Source organism: Penaeus vannamei, chromosome 41 (assembly GCF_042767895.1).
Source record: "Penaeus vannamei isolate JL-2024 chromosome 41, ASM4276789v1, whole genome shotgun sequence".
Classification (NCBI taxonomy): domain Eukaryota; kingdom Metazoa; phylum Arthropoda; class Malacostraca; order Decapoda; family Penaeidae; genus Penaeus; species Penaeus vannamei.
This window is the reverse complement of record NC_091589.1, coordinates 23,271,850-23,286,849: the sequence shown is the minus strand read 5'-3', so window position 1 is coordinate 23,286,849 and position 15,000 is coordinate 23,271,850. Positions and strand designations below refer to the sequence as shown.

Genomic DNA, 15,000 nt, shown 5'->3' with positions numbered 1-15,000 from the left:
CGGACATCGAGATCCTGAAACCGCTCAAGAACCTTATTACTTCGAGGTACCAGACGGCCGAGCAGGAGAGTTACATCGGGGCCATCAACGAGCTCGCTAAATTGAGGACCAACGCCGTCGCCAAGAACCTAGAGTGCCATGAGTCCTCCCTCGACGTCGTCTACAGGTGGGTGCTGCTCCTGGTGGTGCCGGAGGGACGGAGGGAGGGGTTGGGGCCCAGCCGGTGGAGGAGGGAAGGAGGGGAGGGCTAGGGGGGTCTTTTGGAAGGGAATTATGGGGGTGGGAATGTGGGAATTGTAAGGGAAGGGGGGGGTTTGGGTATGGGTAGGGAAGGGCGGATTATGCAGGTGGGAATTTGGGAATTAGGAGGGAATACCTTAGATTTGGGTATTGTGAAAGAACGAGGGGATCTCTTGGGGGAATTATGCGGGTGGAAATACCTTAGATTTGGGAATTGGGAGGGAAGGGGGTGATTTGGGAATTGTAAAGGTAGGTGGATAATTGAGAATTGTGTGTGTAGGAATTTGGGAATTGGGAGGCAAAGGTGGTGTTTGGGAATTGGGAGGGAAGGGTAGAATGGGGTATTATGAGGGAAGGAGAGGGGGTCTATGGGAATTTCGAGGAAGGACTTTGGAATTGGGAGGGAGGGAGGATTATGGAATTATGAGGGATGTGGATTGTTTGGGAATTATGAGTGAAGGAGAGAGGAATTGGGAATTATGAGGTTGTTATTTTGAATTTTGTTATGTAGGGCTTTTCTTGGTGTTATTATTACTGTGTAAGTTTGGAAATGATGCCTAACGCTGGTATGCAGTTGAAGACAGTGTTGTATTGATATGAATAATCTGCAGCAAATTATATGGGAGGAATTCGAGAATTATGCAGTAGTAATTCAGGAATTATGAGGTAGGAATTTAGAAATTTTGAGGGAGGAATTAGGAATTTTGGGGAAGGAATTGGGAATTTTGAGGGAGGAATTAGGAATTATGACATGATATTGAGTTATTATCTATGGCTTCCCATAATGTATTTGTTTTTAAGTAATTACCCTCTCCTAAATTTGGACCCTGGTGACACTACATATAACAAGCCTAACTTCAACTTAGCATTGTATATAATATCCCATAATAATAGCAATAACACCTTGGTAACAAAACTAAAAGTGACCTCATAATTACGTCAGGTGTTAATGAAGATGTTTTTTGTAGATTTTCCAGGGAACTTTAACATCATTTTGAGGGTGTGAACATTGCGAAAGTTGAGATATTTGAGAAATTGTTATGTTATGTGTTATTATGGTTTAAATGGGTTGTTTTGATGTTAAAGAATTGTTATATGCAGTTTACCAGGGTGATTTTTTTTTTTTTTTTTTTTTTTTTTTTTTTTACTGTGTAGAGGATGTGATATTTGAGTTATCATTGACTTGGTATTTAGGGTGTTATGCATAGTTTTTTTTTTTAATATCATATTCAGTGTCTTTGTGTTGACTTGAAAAGGAGGGTATTTTAAGATTACTGACTATTTTAGTATTATGGATAATTAAAGCAAATTAGAGTTGTTATATTAAGTAATGGTATTTATTTTATCTGACATACTTTCATCTTGTGCTCTTGTTTAATTGTAATGACTAGTGGGGGGATTTTGCAAGTTGGTATTATCTAGTGAAATTGTCATTAGCATGTAACCGTTTATGCCTGTAGGGATGGTATGACCTTTTTATTATCTTTGTAAGGAGTAATTAGCCATAAACCTGAGTGGTGTTGAATTAAGGAAATTGGTGCAAATTATCTTGATTGCATGAAAAGAATTATGACAATAAAATCTATTTTAATGATTCCCTTAAAAAGCACTTATGCAATTATGCATTGGGTATAATTACTTGTTTGCTTGTTCTTCCTCGTGTTGTTTGATTCACACATACCTGGTCAGAGTATCAGGAGGGATTCAGCTGCCTTGCATAACCATTTTTTATCAGGGAAACAGGTGTGAGAGACAGCATCTAGGAGTAATTTTTTTTTACACTTGCTGAGGCACTTCACTTCTAGCTTCATTATCTAGGCCTACTGCAGTGGCCATCAGAAATCATTATAGCAAGCAGGCCTACTTTTTGTCATCTTTGTCTGTCTCAGGTCCAGGACAGCAAACACCAAGAAAGCTGATGAATGACTGAAAATATCAAAATCCAATCATGCCCATGAATGTTTAGTGTATTACATATAGGATTATAAGGCTGTAGCCCTTTGTTTATATATATATATATATATATATATATATATATATATATATATATATATATATATATATATATATATATGATATGCTAAATTTGCCATCATATTCATTTCTTTGTAAGAAAATTTGAAATCTTTTTTAACCCAATAACGACGGGTGTCCCATATATGAGACACCTGAAAAAATGAACATTGCCGGGCGTCCTACCAGTGTGACGTTGATCGGGGCTTGCGCTTCGACGCAACAGTGGGCCGCGGCGGGCGGGCGTACAGACTCCAGGGAAGCTCTGCCCGCCAATTTTGTAGCCGCCTGGAATCTTTTATTTTTAGCTTCAAAATATGCTGATGTGAATGGGTTAAGCTTCTCTTATCTTGTTTTTGTAAACATGTGCCCATCACAGGTGTTATTTTTCTAAAGTACAGTGGGTGTTTATGAAAAATTAGAACTCAGAAGATGAATGGTTGCAGTATGTGATTTACTATATCCTGCTTCTCTATATTTTTAACAACTAAAATTGCACAAGCGATATATTTGTCGTATTAAATGAGAAAAGGTAATAGTGTGATGTACGAATTTGAGGGTATCTGAGTGTATTATTTCCTTTGTTACCTCTCAATTATGATTCTGACTTCCAGTGGGGATGAGTTATACAAGCAATTATTATCATTATTATCATTGTTTTGATTGAAGTGTGTTTTTATATTTTATATTTATATGAAAGCATAATTGAGAGGCTAATTTTTAATTGGTAGAAATATAGTTATGGTAGATATGTCAACACTCTATAGAAGAAGAAAGTAAATGATTCTAATCTAGGAAAAGGTTGACAGGAAATGAGTACATAACTTTTTACTCTCTCTGTCACAGGTATTATGATCAGATAGTGGCCTTGGAGTCGAAGATCCCTGCTTCAGAGATCCAGATCCCATTCAAGTGGAAAGATGCGTTCGACAAGGGATCCATCTTCGGAGGAAGAATTAGTCTTAGTAAGTGTCGAGGAACAATTTTTTCATTTGTGGTTGTTTTTGTTGTTTTGGTATTCTTGGACTTTTTTTCCTCTTCCTCAAATTTAGCTTTCATTATGTGCTTTTTAACTCCTTGTTCTACTCTTCTTATTTCATGCCTCTTCCATTTCCTCTGCCATTTCATCTATCTTTTCCTTTTCCTTTTCCTCCTCCTGCTTATTTTCCTTCTCTCATGCCTCTTCTTCCATCCTCTTTTTCATTCTCTTCTTCCTCTGCCTTTTTCTCCTCCTCCTCCATCTCCTCCTCCTCATTTTCCCCCTCCTCCATATCGTCTTTCTCTCCCTCCTCCTTCCTCTTCCACTCCCTCCTCCTCCTTCCTCTTTCTCTCCCTCCTCCTCCTCCTCTTTCTCTCCCTCCTCCTCCTCCTCTTTCTCTCTTTCCTCCTCCTCTTTCTCTCTCTCCTCCTAATCCTAATCCTAATCCTAATCCTTTTCCTCTTGCTCTTCCTCTTTCTCCTCTTTTTTCTCTTCCTCCTCTTCCTCTTGCTCTTCCTCTTGCTCTTCCTCCTCCTGTTCCTCTTGCTCTTCCTCCTCCTCCTCCTCCTCCTCTTGCTCTTCTTCTTGCTCTTCCTCCTCTTCTTTCTCTTCCTACTACTCCTAATCCTCTCTCTCCTCTTCCTCCTCCTCCTCCTCCTCATCCTCCTCCTCCTCCTCCTCCTCTTCTATCTCTTCTTCCTCATCTTTCTCCTCTATCTCTTCTTCCTCATCTTTCTCCTCTATCTCTTCGTCCTCATCTTTCTCCTCTTTCTCCTCCTCCTCCTCTGTCTCCCCTTTCTTCACCTCCTCCTCATTTTCCTCTTTCTCCTCCTCTTCCTCCTGCTCACACACACACAAACACACACACACACACACACACACACACACACACACACACACACACACACACACACACACACACGTGCACACACGTGCACACACGTGCACACACGTGCACACACACACGTGCACACATACACGCACACACACACACACACACACACACACACACACACACACACACACACACACACACACACACACACACACACACACACACACACACACACACACACAAAATCTCTATATAGATTAACTCTTGTTCTCCCCTACTTGCAGCCGTTTCATCCCTCTCCTACGAAAAGGTGTGCGTGCTCTTCAACATTGCGGCAATGCAGAGCCAGGTTGCAGCAGCCAAGAACGCAGACTCCGAGGAGGAGATGAAGCTTAGTGCCAAGCTCTTCCAGGTGAGGTTTGGCAGTGGAATCAAATGTTTCTTATTTCTTCACTTTTTTTTTTTTTTTTTTATGTATTTTTTTTTGTTTTTTTTTTTTCATGTATTTTTTTTGTGTGTGTGTGTGTGTGTGTGTGCGTGTGTTCTGCTTTATATTTATTTATTTATTTATTAAAATTGTCGATTGAGTTTATTTAAGATTATGGTGCTTGTTGCTCTGTTATCGTTGTGATTATTATTGTTATTATAGTTTGTTTATTTTGTTGTTATTAATATTACTATTGTTACTTTTATTACTATTTTTATTACTATTGTTACTTTTATTACTATATTTATTACTATTGTTACTTTTATTACTATTTTTATTACTATTATCATTGCTTTTATTATTTTTATTACTATTATTGCTATTGTCATTATTTTTTTATTTGCTGTATTAGTTTTATTCATTACTGTTATGATTTTTATTGTTATTTTTATTATCATTACCTGTATTATGCTACTATACATATTTTTTCACAAAAAGAAAAAAGGGGAAACCAAATAAATCCTTGTCTCTTCATCTTCCAGAGTGCTTCCGGAATCTTCTCGCACCTGAAGACGGTCGTGTACTCGGCTCTGCAGCAGGACCCCACCCCAGACCTGCAGCCCGAGACCCTGTCAGCCCTCGCCTCCCTCATGCTGGCCCAGGCGCAGGAGGTCATCACCGTTCATGCTATCAGGGGTGAGCTTTGGGGATAGGTTCCTGTTTTTTGCCTCTTTTTGATAGAGTGAGCGAGTGGGTAGATGGGCGAGTGGATGAGTAGTTGGGTGGGTCCGTCTGCTTGCCTGCCATTGTGTTTGTTCCTCTACGTTCGAGTCTTCGCCTATCCCTATGTGTACGTGCCATGCTCGTGTGCCTTTGTGCATAGGTAGTCATGTGTGTTCACATTCAGATGACATTGTTTTTATGGCTGTATGATAGTTGTTTTTACTTATAGTTTGGTTTTTAAGTCACTTTTAGTTCTGTTTTATTATTTTGAATATAGATCATCCTCATTTATATATTTTGCCTAAATCCAAACTTATTCTCAAGGACGGAAGAAGGACGCCATCATTGCCAAGCTCTGTGCCCAGTGCGAGGACATGTATGGCGAAACCCTAAAGCTGTTCCAGAGAGAGAGCATCAAGCAGCTCTGGGACCGTGAGTGGATCCCTCGCATCTCTGGCAAGCAGGCGGGGTATGCGGGCCTTGCAGAATACCATCAGAGCAGAGTAAGTTCTTTCAGGGAGTGTGTTGTCAGAGGAATTATTGGGGGGGGGGGTTGTTTGGGAAAAGGACAGTTTGTAGGATTGAGATGAGAGAAAGGTTGGATAGTGAAGCTTGTACAATTTTGAGATTTTAAGGTAATAGAGAAATATAGAAAAGATAAATGGACAGATATATAGATGGATAGACAGGCAAGACAGTACCAGGGATACAGAAATTGAGGCGAAATAGATGGACAGACAGGCAGAGACTGTAACAGTAATAGAGAAATTGAAACAAGATAAATGGACTGTAAATGTCAAACACACAGACAGACAGGCAAGTTGACAAAGACTTCTGAAGATTTTCCTGTCCTGAGGCAATTCACTGGTAAACTTTCTTAGGAGATCATAGTAATTAGCTTATACGAATGTGCTGGTATAAATGATTATTACATTCATTATTAGCATTGTCATATTTTTCATATTATTGTATTTCATTCAGTAAGTTGATGACTGATGATAAAATCCCTTTGTAGGTGTGCAATAATGACAAATCAGTTGGTGAGGAGATTGCACGTCTGAACAAAGGCTTGGAGATGTTCAAGGCAGCACAGGCACGATCAGGAGACTTAACCATGTTTGCAGACAACCTTGGGCGGGCCAAGAATTGCCTGGACGAAGCGGTGAAGGACAATGATTTCATTTACCATGAAAGAGTTCCTGATGTGAGTATTATATCTTGAAAAATAATTTCTTTATTTGTACTTTTTGTTTATTGTGGCATACCTTTTTCCACTGTATTTTTTTTTTTTTTTTTTTTTTTTTTTTTTTTTTTTTTTTTTTTTTTTTTTTTTTTAATAATGATATTTATTGAATGGTTTATTCTTGATTATCATATACAAATCGAAAATGATTATCTTGGGATAAGGTACCTATGCCCCTTGCTGTTTTATTTTCCTTTGAAATTATACTTTCTACTTTGCTCTTGAAATTATACTTTCTACTTTGCTCTTGTTATATAAAACTGCAGGTAAATGTAAATTGCATTAATGCTTTTGATAAATAACTCACTTCCCGGAATCTTCGGGATTTAGTAAATAACCCTTAAGCAATAATGTCTTCAGTGTCTTTTAACTCTTTACAGGTGAAGTCATTGAGTGCCATTGCCAAAGCAGCCCTAGCTAAGCCCACCCCCTTGCCAGAGAGATTCAGCACCACCTTCACCGACCTGTTTGAGACTCTCGTTCCTGTCTCGGTGCAGCAGGCCCTTGTGGCCTATGACACCCGCAAGCAGGAGCTGGTGTCCTCAGAGATTGGCAAGCTCCGGGAGAGCACACAGCTGCTGAACTCCATCTTGGCTTCTCTCAATCTGCCAGCTGCCATTGAGGACGTGGGCGGGGAGAAGGTGCCCCAGTCCCTCAGGGAGAAGTCCAGCTCTGTGGTTGAGCACGGAGGATGCGAGGTGAGAAAGGGCTTATATTTTCTTTGCATGAAGATTTTATTTTATTTATTGATTGGTTTTTATTATTTGTCTTTTTTTCTTATTTTCTCCTATTCTTCTCTATCTCTCTCTATATCCATATCCATTCTCCTCTCCTCTTCCTCTCCTCTTTCTCATCTTCCTCATTTTCTCCTCTTTTCTTCTTTCTCCTCCTCCTCTTCTTCCTCTTTCTCCTTTCCTCATCCTATTCATCTTCCTCCTCCTCTTCCTCCTCTCACCCTTCTCTTTCTACTCCCCCTCCTCCTCATTTTCTATTCATCCTCATTTACTCCTCCTCCTCCACTTCTCTTCCTTCTCCTCTCCTTCTCTTCTTCCTCCTCCTCCTCCTTCTCTTCCTCCCCTTTCCTCCTTTTCCTCATCTTTCCTCCTCTATACCAGTCTCATCCTTTCCTCCTCTTCCTCCTATTCCTCCTTCCTCTTTTTCTCTTCCTTCCACTTTTTCATCTCCTTTTCTGCCTCCTCCTCTTCTTCTTCATATTATTATTATTATTATTATTATTATATCTTAACTTCCAACTTCTTTCCTCTTTCTGTCTAAATGGTATTTACTAATATCTCATTTCGCACCCCAGGCCCTGCAGAAGATGATCTCAGAGCTGCCCGACCTCCTGACCAGGAACAAGGAGCTGCTGGAGGAGTGCGAGCGTTCGCTGAAAGAAGAGCAGGAGTCGGACAGCCAGTTACGCACCCAGTTCAAGGAGCGCTGGACCCGCACCCCCTCGGAGAACCTCACCACTACCTTCCAGACAAACGCGGAGAAGTATAGGTGAGGAAGGCCACTGAGAGGTGTGAGGTTTGTAGTGGGTTTGGGTTAGGGATGAAGGGGAGTGGGAAGGGTTTGTGGAAGGGGAAGGGAAGGTGAAGAAGGAGAGAAGAGGAGGAGGAGTAAGGGAAGGAGAAGGAGAAGGGGAAGGAGGAGGAAGGGAGGGAGGGGGAATGCAATTAAGATGTAGAAGTGGTAGGGGAAGAGCAAGGGAAAGGGGAAGATGCAGAATTAGCAGTGGTAGGGGAAGTAGGAAGGGCAGGGGAAAAGGTTGGGAAGGAGAAGGAGAGAGAAATGGAAAAGAAAGAGTAGAAGGGGAAAAAAGAGAAGGGAAGGGGAGGGAGGGGAACTCATTATTCATAGTATATAAAATATATTTTTTTTTCTTTCCTCTTTTCTTTTCTTTTCTTTTCTTTTCTTCTTGTCTTTTCTTTTCTTTTCTTTTCTTTTCTTTTCTTTTCTTTTCTTACTTTCACACATAATTCTCCTAAACACCTCATCCATAAATCTCGGTTCTCTAACCCAGTCCTCTCTCCCTTTAAACAGGAAAGTCATAGATACGGCCATGAGCGCAGACACGACAATCCGGGAGAAGTACGAGTCCCACAAGGAAGGCATGGAGTTGCTGTCGGCTGGACCAGAGGACATTGCCGGGGCTCTCCCCTCGGCCAGCTCAACCACCGATGGCAGTGACCCGGCTGTCGTCAGGCTCAAGAAGCTCATGGAGGATGTGGAAACGCTCAAGGTAGGGCTCAACCCCTTTTCTGCTATTATCATTATCATTATCATTATCATTAGTGCTAGAAGTATCATTAATCATATTGTTGTTAAGTTATTTTTGTTATGATAATGATAATAGTAATAATAATAATTATTATTATTTTAATTGTTATAATAATAATTATTATTATTACTATTACTATTATTATTATTATTATTATTATTATTATTATTATTATTATTATTATTATTATTATCATTATTATTATTATTATCATTATTATTATTATAATTGTTATAATAATAATAATAATTATTATTATTACTATTATTATTATTATTATTATAATTGTTATAATAATAATAATTATTATTACTATTATTATTATTATTATTATTTTATTATTATTATTATTATTATATATATATATATATATATATATATATATATATATATATATATATATATATATATAATTTTTTTTTTCTTTGTTATTTTTACTGGTAATAATAATGATACTAGTAACACTAGAAATAGAAATAATAGTAACTACAATAATGATAATATTAATACTGATAACTGTAATGATAATAGGAATGATAAAATAAAAATGATAATGACAATAATGATCATAAAAATGATAATGACAATGATGATCATAAAAATGATAATGATCATTATTAAAGATGATGATGATATTAATAATAATAATAATGATAATAATAGTAATAAAGATAATGATAACATTAACATTAATAATGATAATGATAATAATAATGATAATTGTAATGGTGACGGTGAAAGAATCCTGTGACCACCTCCATTTTGTACGAGCACTGTTATTCCCTTTCACTAGGCTGAACGAGATGCAATCGAGTGCGAACTGAAGAGTGCAACCATTGACATGAAGAATGTGTTCCTCAACGCACTGGCCCAGGATGGCGCCATTAATGAGCAGGGAATGTCAGCAGAGAGCCTGGGCCGCGTATTTGGTCCCCTCCAGAAACAGGTGAGAGGTTGAGAATGGTTTGCCGTGGGTGATTATTACTCCTCTGAGTTTTTTTTTTTTTTTTTTTTTCTTTCTTTTCTTTTCTTTTCTTTTCTTTTCTTTTCTTTTCTTTTCTTTTCTTTTCTTTTCTTTTCTTTTCTTTTCTTTTCTTTTCTTTTCTTTTCTTTTCTTTTCTTTTCTTTTCTTTTCTTTTCTTTCTTTCTTTCTTTCTTTCTTTCTTTCTTTCTTTCTTTCTTTCTTTCTTTCTTTCTTTCTTTCTTTCTTTCTTTCTTTCTTTCTTTCTTTCTTTCTTTCTTTCTTTCTTTCTTTCTTTCTCTCTTTCTCTCTTTCTTTCTCTCTTTCTTTCTCTCTTTCTTTCTCTCTTTCTTTCTCTCTTTCTTTCTCTCTTTCTTTCTCTCTTTCTTTCTCTCTTTCTTTCTCTCTTTCTTTCTCTCTTTCTTTCTCTCTTTCTTTCTCTCTTTCTTTCTCTCTTTCTCTCTTTTCTTTTCTTTTCTTTTTTTTCTTTAAGGTTGGTAGGGAGGTTATTGATAAACAGAATATAGATTAATGGATATTAGGTCTTTTTTTTCTCTTTCTCTCTCTCACTTTCTGTTCTTGAAAGATTTGATCTAAGTAAGGTAGTATAATACAGTACAACCTATTGTCAAAGTCTCATACACATTAAGCTTAACAAACTGCTTGTGTCTAACTTACAGGTCAAGGAGAGCATAGAGCGGCAAGAGGAGTTGGTCAAGAACATCCAGGAGGCCCACAAGGATTTCAGCCATGCAGTGTCTGGGGCGGGAGGTGACCGCGAGGCCATGATGAAGAAACTGGCCTCAGCCTATGACAATTTCATTGTGCTGCGCAGCAACCTCACAGAGGGCACCAAGTTCTACAATGACCTCACACAGTTGCTGGTCAACTTCCAGACCAAGATCAATGACTTCTGCTTTGCCAGGAGGACTGAGAAGGAGGAGCTGCTGCGGGATCTAACACAGGGCCTGGCCAACCAGAACTTAGGATCAGCACCCAACCCTCCTGCGCACCATCAGGAGTCAGCAGGCCAGGCCAAGTCTCCCCCTCCTCGTCCCCCTCCCCCAGCAGTCAACCCCTACCAGGGTGCACCCCAGATGCCACAGGCACCCCCAGCGCAAGCACCCCCAGGCCAGCCTCCCATTCCTGGGGCCCCTCCTGCTGCAGGTGCAGTGCCCCCACCCTACGGCGCCCCACAGAACCTGCCCTACCCCATCAACCCCTCAGGGATGCCCACCCCGCAGGGCTACGTGTACTCCAGCTACCCTGTCTACACTCCAATGCCTCAGGGATACAACCCATACTTCCAGCAGCAACCTGGCTATGGCACGGCACCCTACCCACAGCAGCCCTACACTGCCTACCCCTTCCCTCCTCAAGCACAGCCTCCACAACAGCAGCAGTGGCCCCCTCAGTAAAGGTACCGCAGTATGCTCCTAGGTCACAAGCCCTCACTGTTCATGTTGCCGTCAGTGTAATGATTCCTTTTTTTTTTTCTTCTTTTTGTAACTCATTCTACCGCTGAACTGTGAGGGTTTGTCACTCCCAAGTCCTGACAGTGGTCCACCGGTGATAACGCGAGGGTGCTGTTTTAATGTTATCGTTTCCTATGGCCAATAAATATCACATGTATTGTAAGCTGCTCCTCTCCTTTTTTTTTTTTTTTTCTTTGTTTTTTAAGTTGTATGTGATGTTGGGTAGATTTATCTTTTTTTATTTCAAGGTTTAATCCTCTCCCTAAGTGTATTTTCTACTGCCTGCTGTATTGAAGAATGCTGTCCTGAGTAACTGATAAGTTTGTATATGCATTGCTTGGAGAGTAGAAACTTTGTGTCTGCTCATTTCTACCATTTTTTTCTATGTTATAGTAGTTCTCCTGTGCGCAGTTTCATGTGTAGGGAGAACTGCCGGGGGTTGTACGGGAGCATGTTGCTCTTTTCCATATAATAATTAGGATTTATGAAAGTGGTACTTGCCTTCAGGAAGGGAACCTGTCCATATTGCCCCTTCAGTGATAACACATTTTTTATTAATTTCTCTTACACGTGCCAGAAGCATTATGTTAGCTTTGCAATAATCATGATGATTAATGCCTGCCAAGTGAAGATCATGCTTTGCTTGATGTTAAAGAAGAAAATAGGTATTACTTTCCTGATGTACTGAATATAAATTGTATAGAATTATAAATACAAGGAAAATTATTAAATATATGTGAAATTATATAAATGCATGTTTTTAGTTTCCTTGTTTAGTAGTTTTTCTTTATGGGGTAGAAAAGCATTCATTATTGAACACTTTTTTTTTTTTTTGGTGTGTATGGCTGCCTTGATGGGCCAGAGAGGCGTGTCGCATGAAGATGTGTTATTTTGTGCATGCGAGAAATATGTTTTTGTATCTGTTAAAAGAAAATATAGCACATCCCTTGATTATAAATATATGTGACTGGAATCACCTTCAAACCTGCACTTTAATACAAGCTCTGGACTGAGATGGTGGTATTTAGGTAAGTTGCTGCAGAAAGGTAGCTAAAAGAGACTTTTCAAAGGAAGAACCTGTTCTTCATAATTAGATAAAACTGGTAAAAGAGAAGGATGAATAGAAAATGTGTGATTTCCCTTCTTATTCTCTTCATAAAATAAGAAAATATGCACAAATTAAGTGAAATTTCATCTTTGCTTTTAATGTAATAATATATCTCCAGTGGCTCCATTATTTTAAGATATGTGACATTGGAAGTGCATTTAAAATAATCCACTGTGTTCAAGGAAATTCAAAATCTTCCAATTTGAGAGTAAGGAGACCAGTTAACCTGTAGTTCTAAAGAAGGCATGCAAAACACACTATAATATGACCCCCCCAAAAAGTGTCCATATTATTCATAACAGAATTATCCAAATAAGAATGACTTTATTAAAAATTTCCCCCTAAAGTGTTAAGGGTATTCATATTATACAAACATTGTGAGAAGGAATAGAGTTGAGATAATTGTCTGTTTAGTTAAGGCAAATAGACATGATTTTCTCATCTTGTTTGCACATGAAGTTCAGAAATTAACAGTCCTTTGGGGTTAAAGGTTAAGATAACCCAATTAATGGTAAGATGTTTGAAGAAAGAAAGTAGTATTGAAAGAGAAACACTATTGTTAACAAGCAAAAACTTTTTTCGCACACTTTCCTAAAGAGTAGTTTGGAGCTAATCTGTCAATAAACCATGTCTTGCAGTTTGTAGATGAAAGTAATATGGGGATGGTAAAATATGCAATCAAAAGCTTTAGACATAGAAGTGATATATATATATATATGGGTAGTTAAATATTGTGTAAGAGACTAACTCAGTTGATACATGCTGTTGCAGACTAACTGAAATTTGAAGTTTTGTTAAATCATCTTAGATTTTCTTTGTTTTTGTGAAGAAATGATGGAATGAAGGAGTGATGAACCAGTGTTTAGGTGAGCTTTTTCCTTGCTCTTTGTGTTATATATGGCAATGATTAAAGCAACTTTATAAGTAGATAAGGGAAATAGAAAAGTATGCAATTGAATATTATAAAGTGAATAAAGATAATAGATTGACAAAAGATTAGTTATTGATCTCTTAGGTAACTGATGAGCTGGTATTCATATTACATCTATTGTTTCTTGCAGATAAAGGCAAAGATACTGTTACTCATTTTCAATTACCAACGAAAATCTTGTATATCATTTGCTACACAATACTGACATGTGATCTGGTAACATATTCCTATAATATTCTGTAAAGGGAGATATAGTTTAAATAGAATTGTGCCTTTACAAATATTGCAAATCTGCATTTTGACTTTGAGCTTGATTGTCTTACATTTTAATTATTTTTGGTTAGTATTAGATTGCCTGGACTGTGTTTAGTAGCATGATGTTATAAGCCACTGCATTCTGGAAGTTAATCTTTGTTTTATATGGATTTATTGCCATTGTAGCCAACTGTTGATAGCCTTCATAATATCTGTAAATTCAGATTAATTACAGATTTCATTATGCTTGTTTTTGCCTTTCATTTATGTTTGTTGGAAGAGCAAAATATAACTTTCTTTTCCCGTCTTTTCTGTATTTTTGTTACTTCATGATCTATGTAATTCCATATTCATAGATGTCTAAGTTGCTTCCAATAACATTTTGATAGCATTATCCTTGTTTGAAATACCCATTTTTCACCTAGGTTGTTTCCCATGATTCATATTTGTTTCTGATATTGTTTTTTTCGTGAAAAATAAGGGAAATTAAATTAAAAACTTAAGGAAACCTAAATTTATTTTTGTCTTCTTTTTACTCTTAAAATAAAGGAAATGAGAAAATAAAACAAAAAAAAATATTTATAGAGCTAAATCAGTAATAAATATTTTCCACTTGCTACATGCATTTGATTATGCTATTTATTACAATCATTATGAAATAGAATCCATACGTGTTTTAGGAATATTAAAGTATGTAATTGCATTATGAAGTAATGCAAGATTTTAAATTCCCTTTAGGACTTGGTCAGATAAAACATAATTCTATATTTATTAGGTAATCAAAGCAAAGAAAAACAAGAATTAAATTAATTTAACTAAGCTCTGACCTTGCTTGTCATGACAATATTAGGAAAATGATAATTACATGTAGATTAAAACAAAGATAAAGATGAGGTTGAGGAAGTGGTTATGATAAAGGCAGTAATTATTATAATGATAATATAATTACTGTAATGATACTTGATATAATGTAATTATAATAAAGAATAATATAATTGTTTTAATGATAATTAACAAAACTATTATAATGATAATTGATAAGATTATTATAATGGTAATGAATATAGTGTAATTATCATAATAATAATAAATATCATTATTAAAATGATATGACTATGAAAATGACAAATTGACATAATGATAATTAATGTGATTATTATGATGATAATGAATATAATGTAATTGTTATAATAATGAATATGATAATCAGAATAAATATAATAGCAGAGAAAGTGTGTAACTATTCGGATATCAGAATTAATGGTAATAACAGGAATGGTATTAAGTATGGTAAAAAAGTTGAAATGATAATGATAATAAAAATAATAAAAAGTTACTGACATTGATTAAGTATAGGTAACCATTAACAGAAATGAATAATAATAATAATAATATAAGATATTTATTATGTAAATTATACCAGAACAAATACTAACAACAATAATAATGATAGATAGAAAAAAAACATTGATGATGATGATAATGACAATGATGGTAAAGATAGTAATAATGAACATATTAGAAAT

General features: G+C 36.9%; 1 protein-coding gene across 3 annotated transcripts in view; it reads left to right on the top strand.

Moving 5' to 3' along the window:
- The window catches only part of ALiX (programmed cell death 6-interacting protein-like protein AliX), a 23,403-nt gene that overhangs the window by 6,206 nt on the left and 2,197 nt on the right, over positions 1 to 15,000 (top strand). For 2 of the 3 annotated variants that reach the window (XM_070117880.1, XM_070117881.1), the window contains exons 2-12: positions 1 to 166; positions 3,100 to 3,218; positions 4,352 to 4,479; positions 5,037 to 5,190; positions 5,542 to 5,720; positions 6,233 to 6,421; positions 6,841 to 7,158; positions 7,770 to 7,963; positions 8,507 to 8,705; positions 9,538 to 9,690; positions 10,386 to 13,868. The exon at positions 1 to 166 is cut by the window's left edge and continues 222 nt beyond it. In XM_070117880.1, coding sequence (XP_069973981.1) covers positions 1 to 166; positions 3,100 to 3,218; positions 4,352 to 4,479; positions 5,037 to 5,190; positions 5,542 to 5,720; positions 6,233 to 6,421; positions 6,841 to 7,158; positions 7,770 to 7,963; positions 8,507 to 8,705; positions 9,538 to 9,690; positions 10,386 to 11,123 — 2,537 coding nt within the window. In that variant the 3' untranslated portion in view covers positions 11,124 to 13,868. Of the gene's footprint in view, positions 167 to 3,099; positions 3,219 to 4,351; positions 4,480 to 5,036; positions 5,191 to 5,541; positions 5,721 to 6,232; positions 6,422 to 6,840; positions 7,159 to 7,769; positions 7,964 to 8,506; positions 8,706 to 9,537; positions 9,691 to 10,385; positions 13,869 to 15,000 lie in introns of those variants that run through there. The other variant, XM_070117882.1, reaches the window with a different exon arrangement.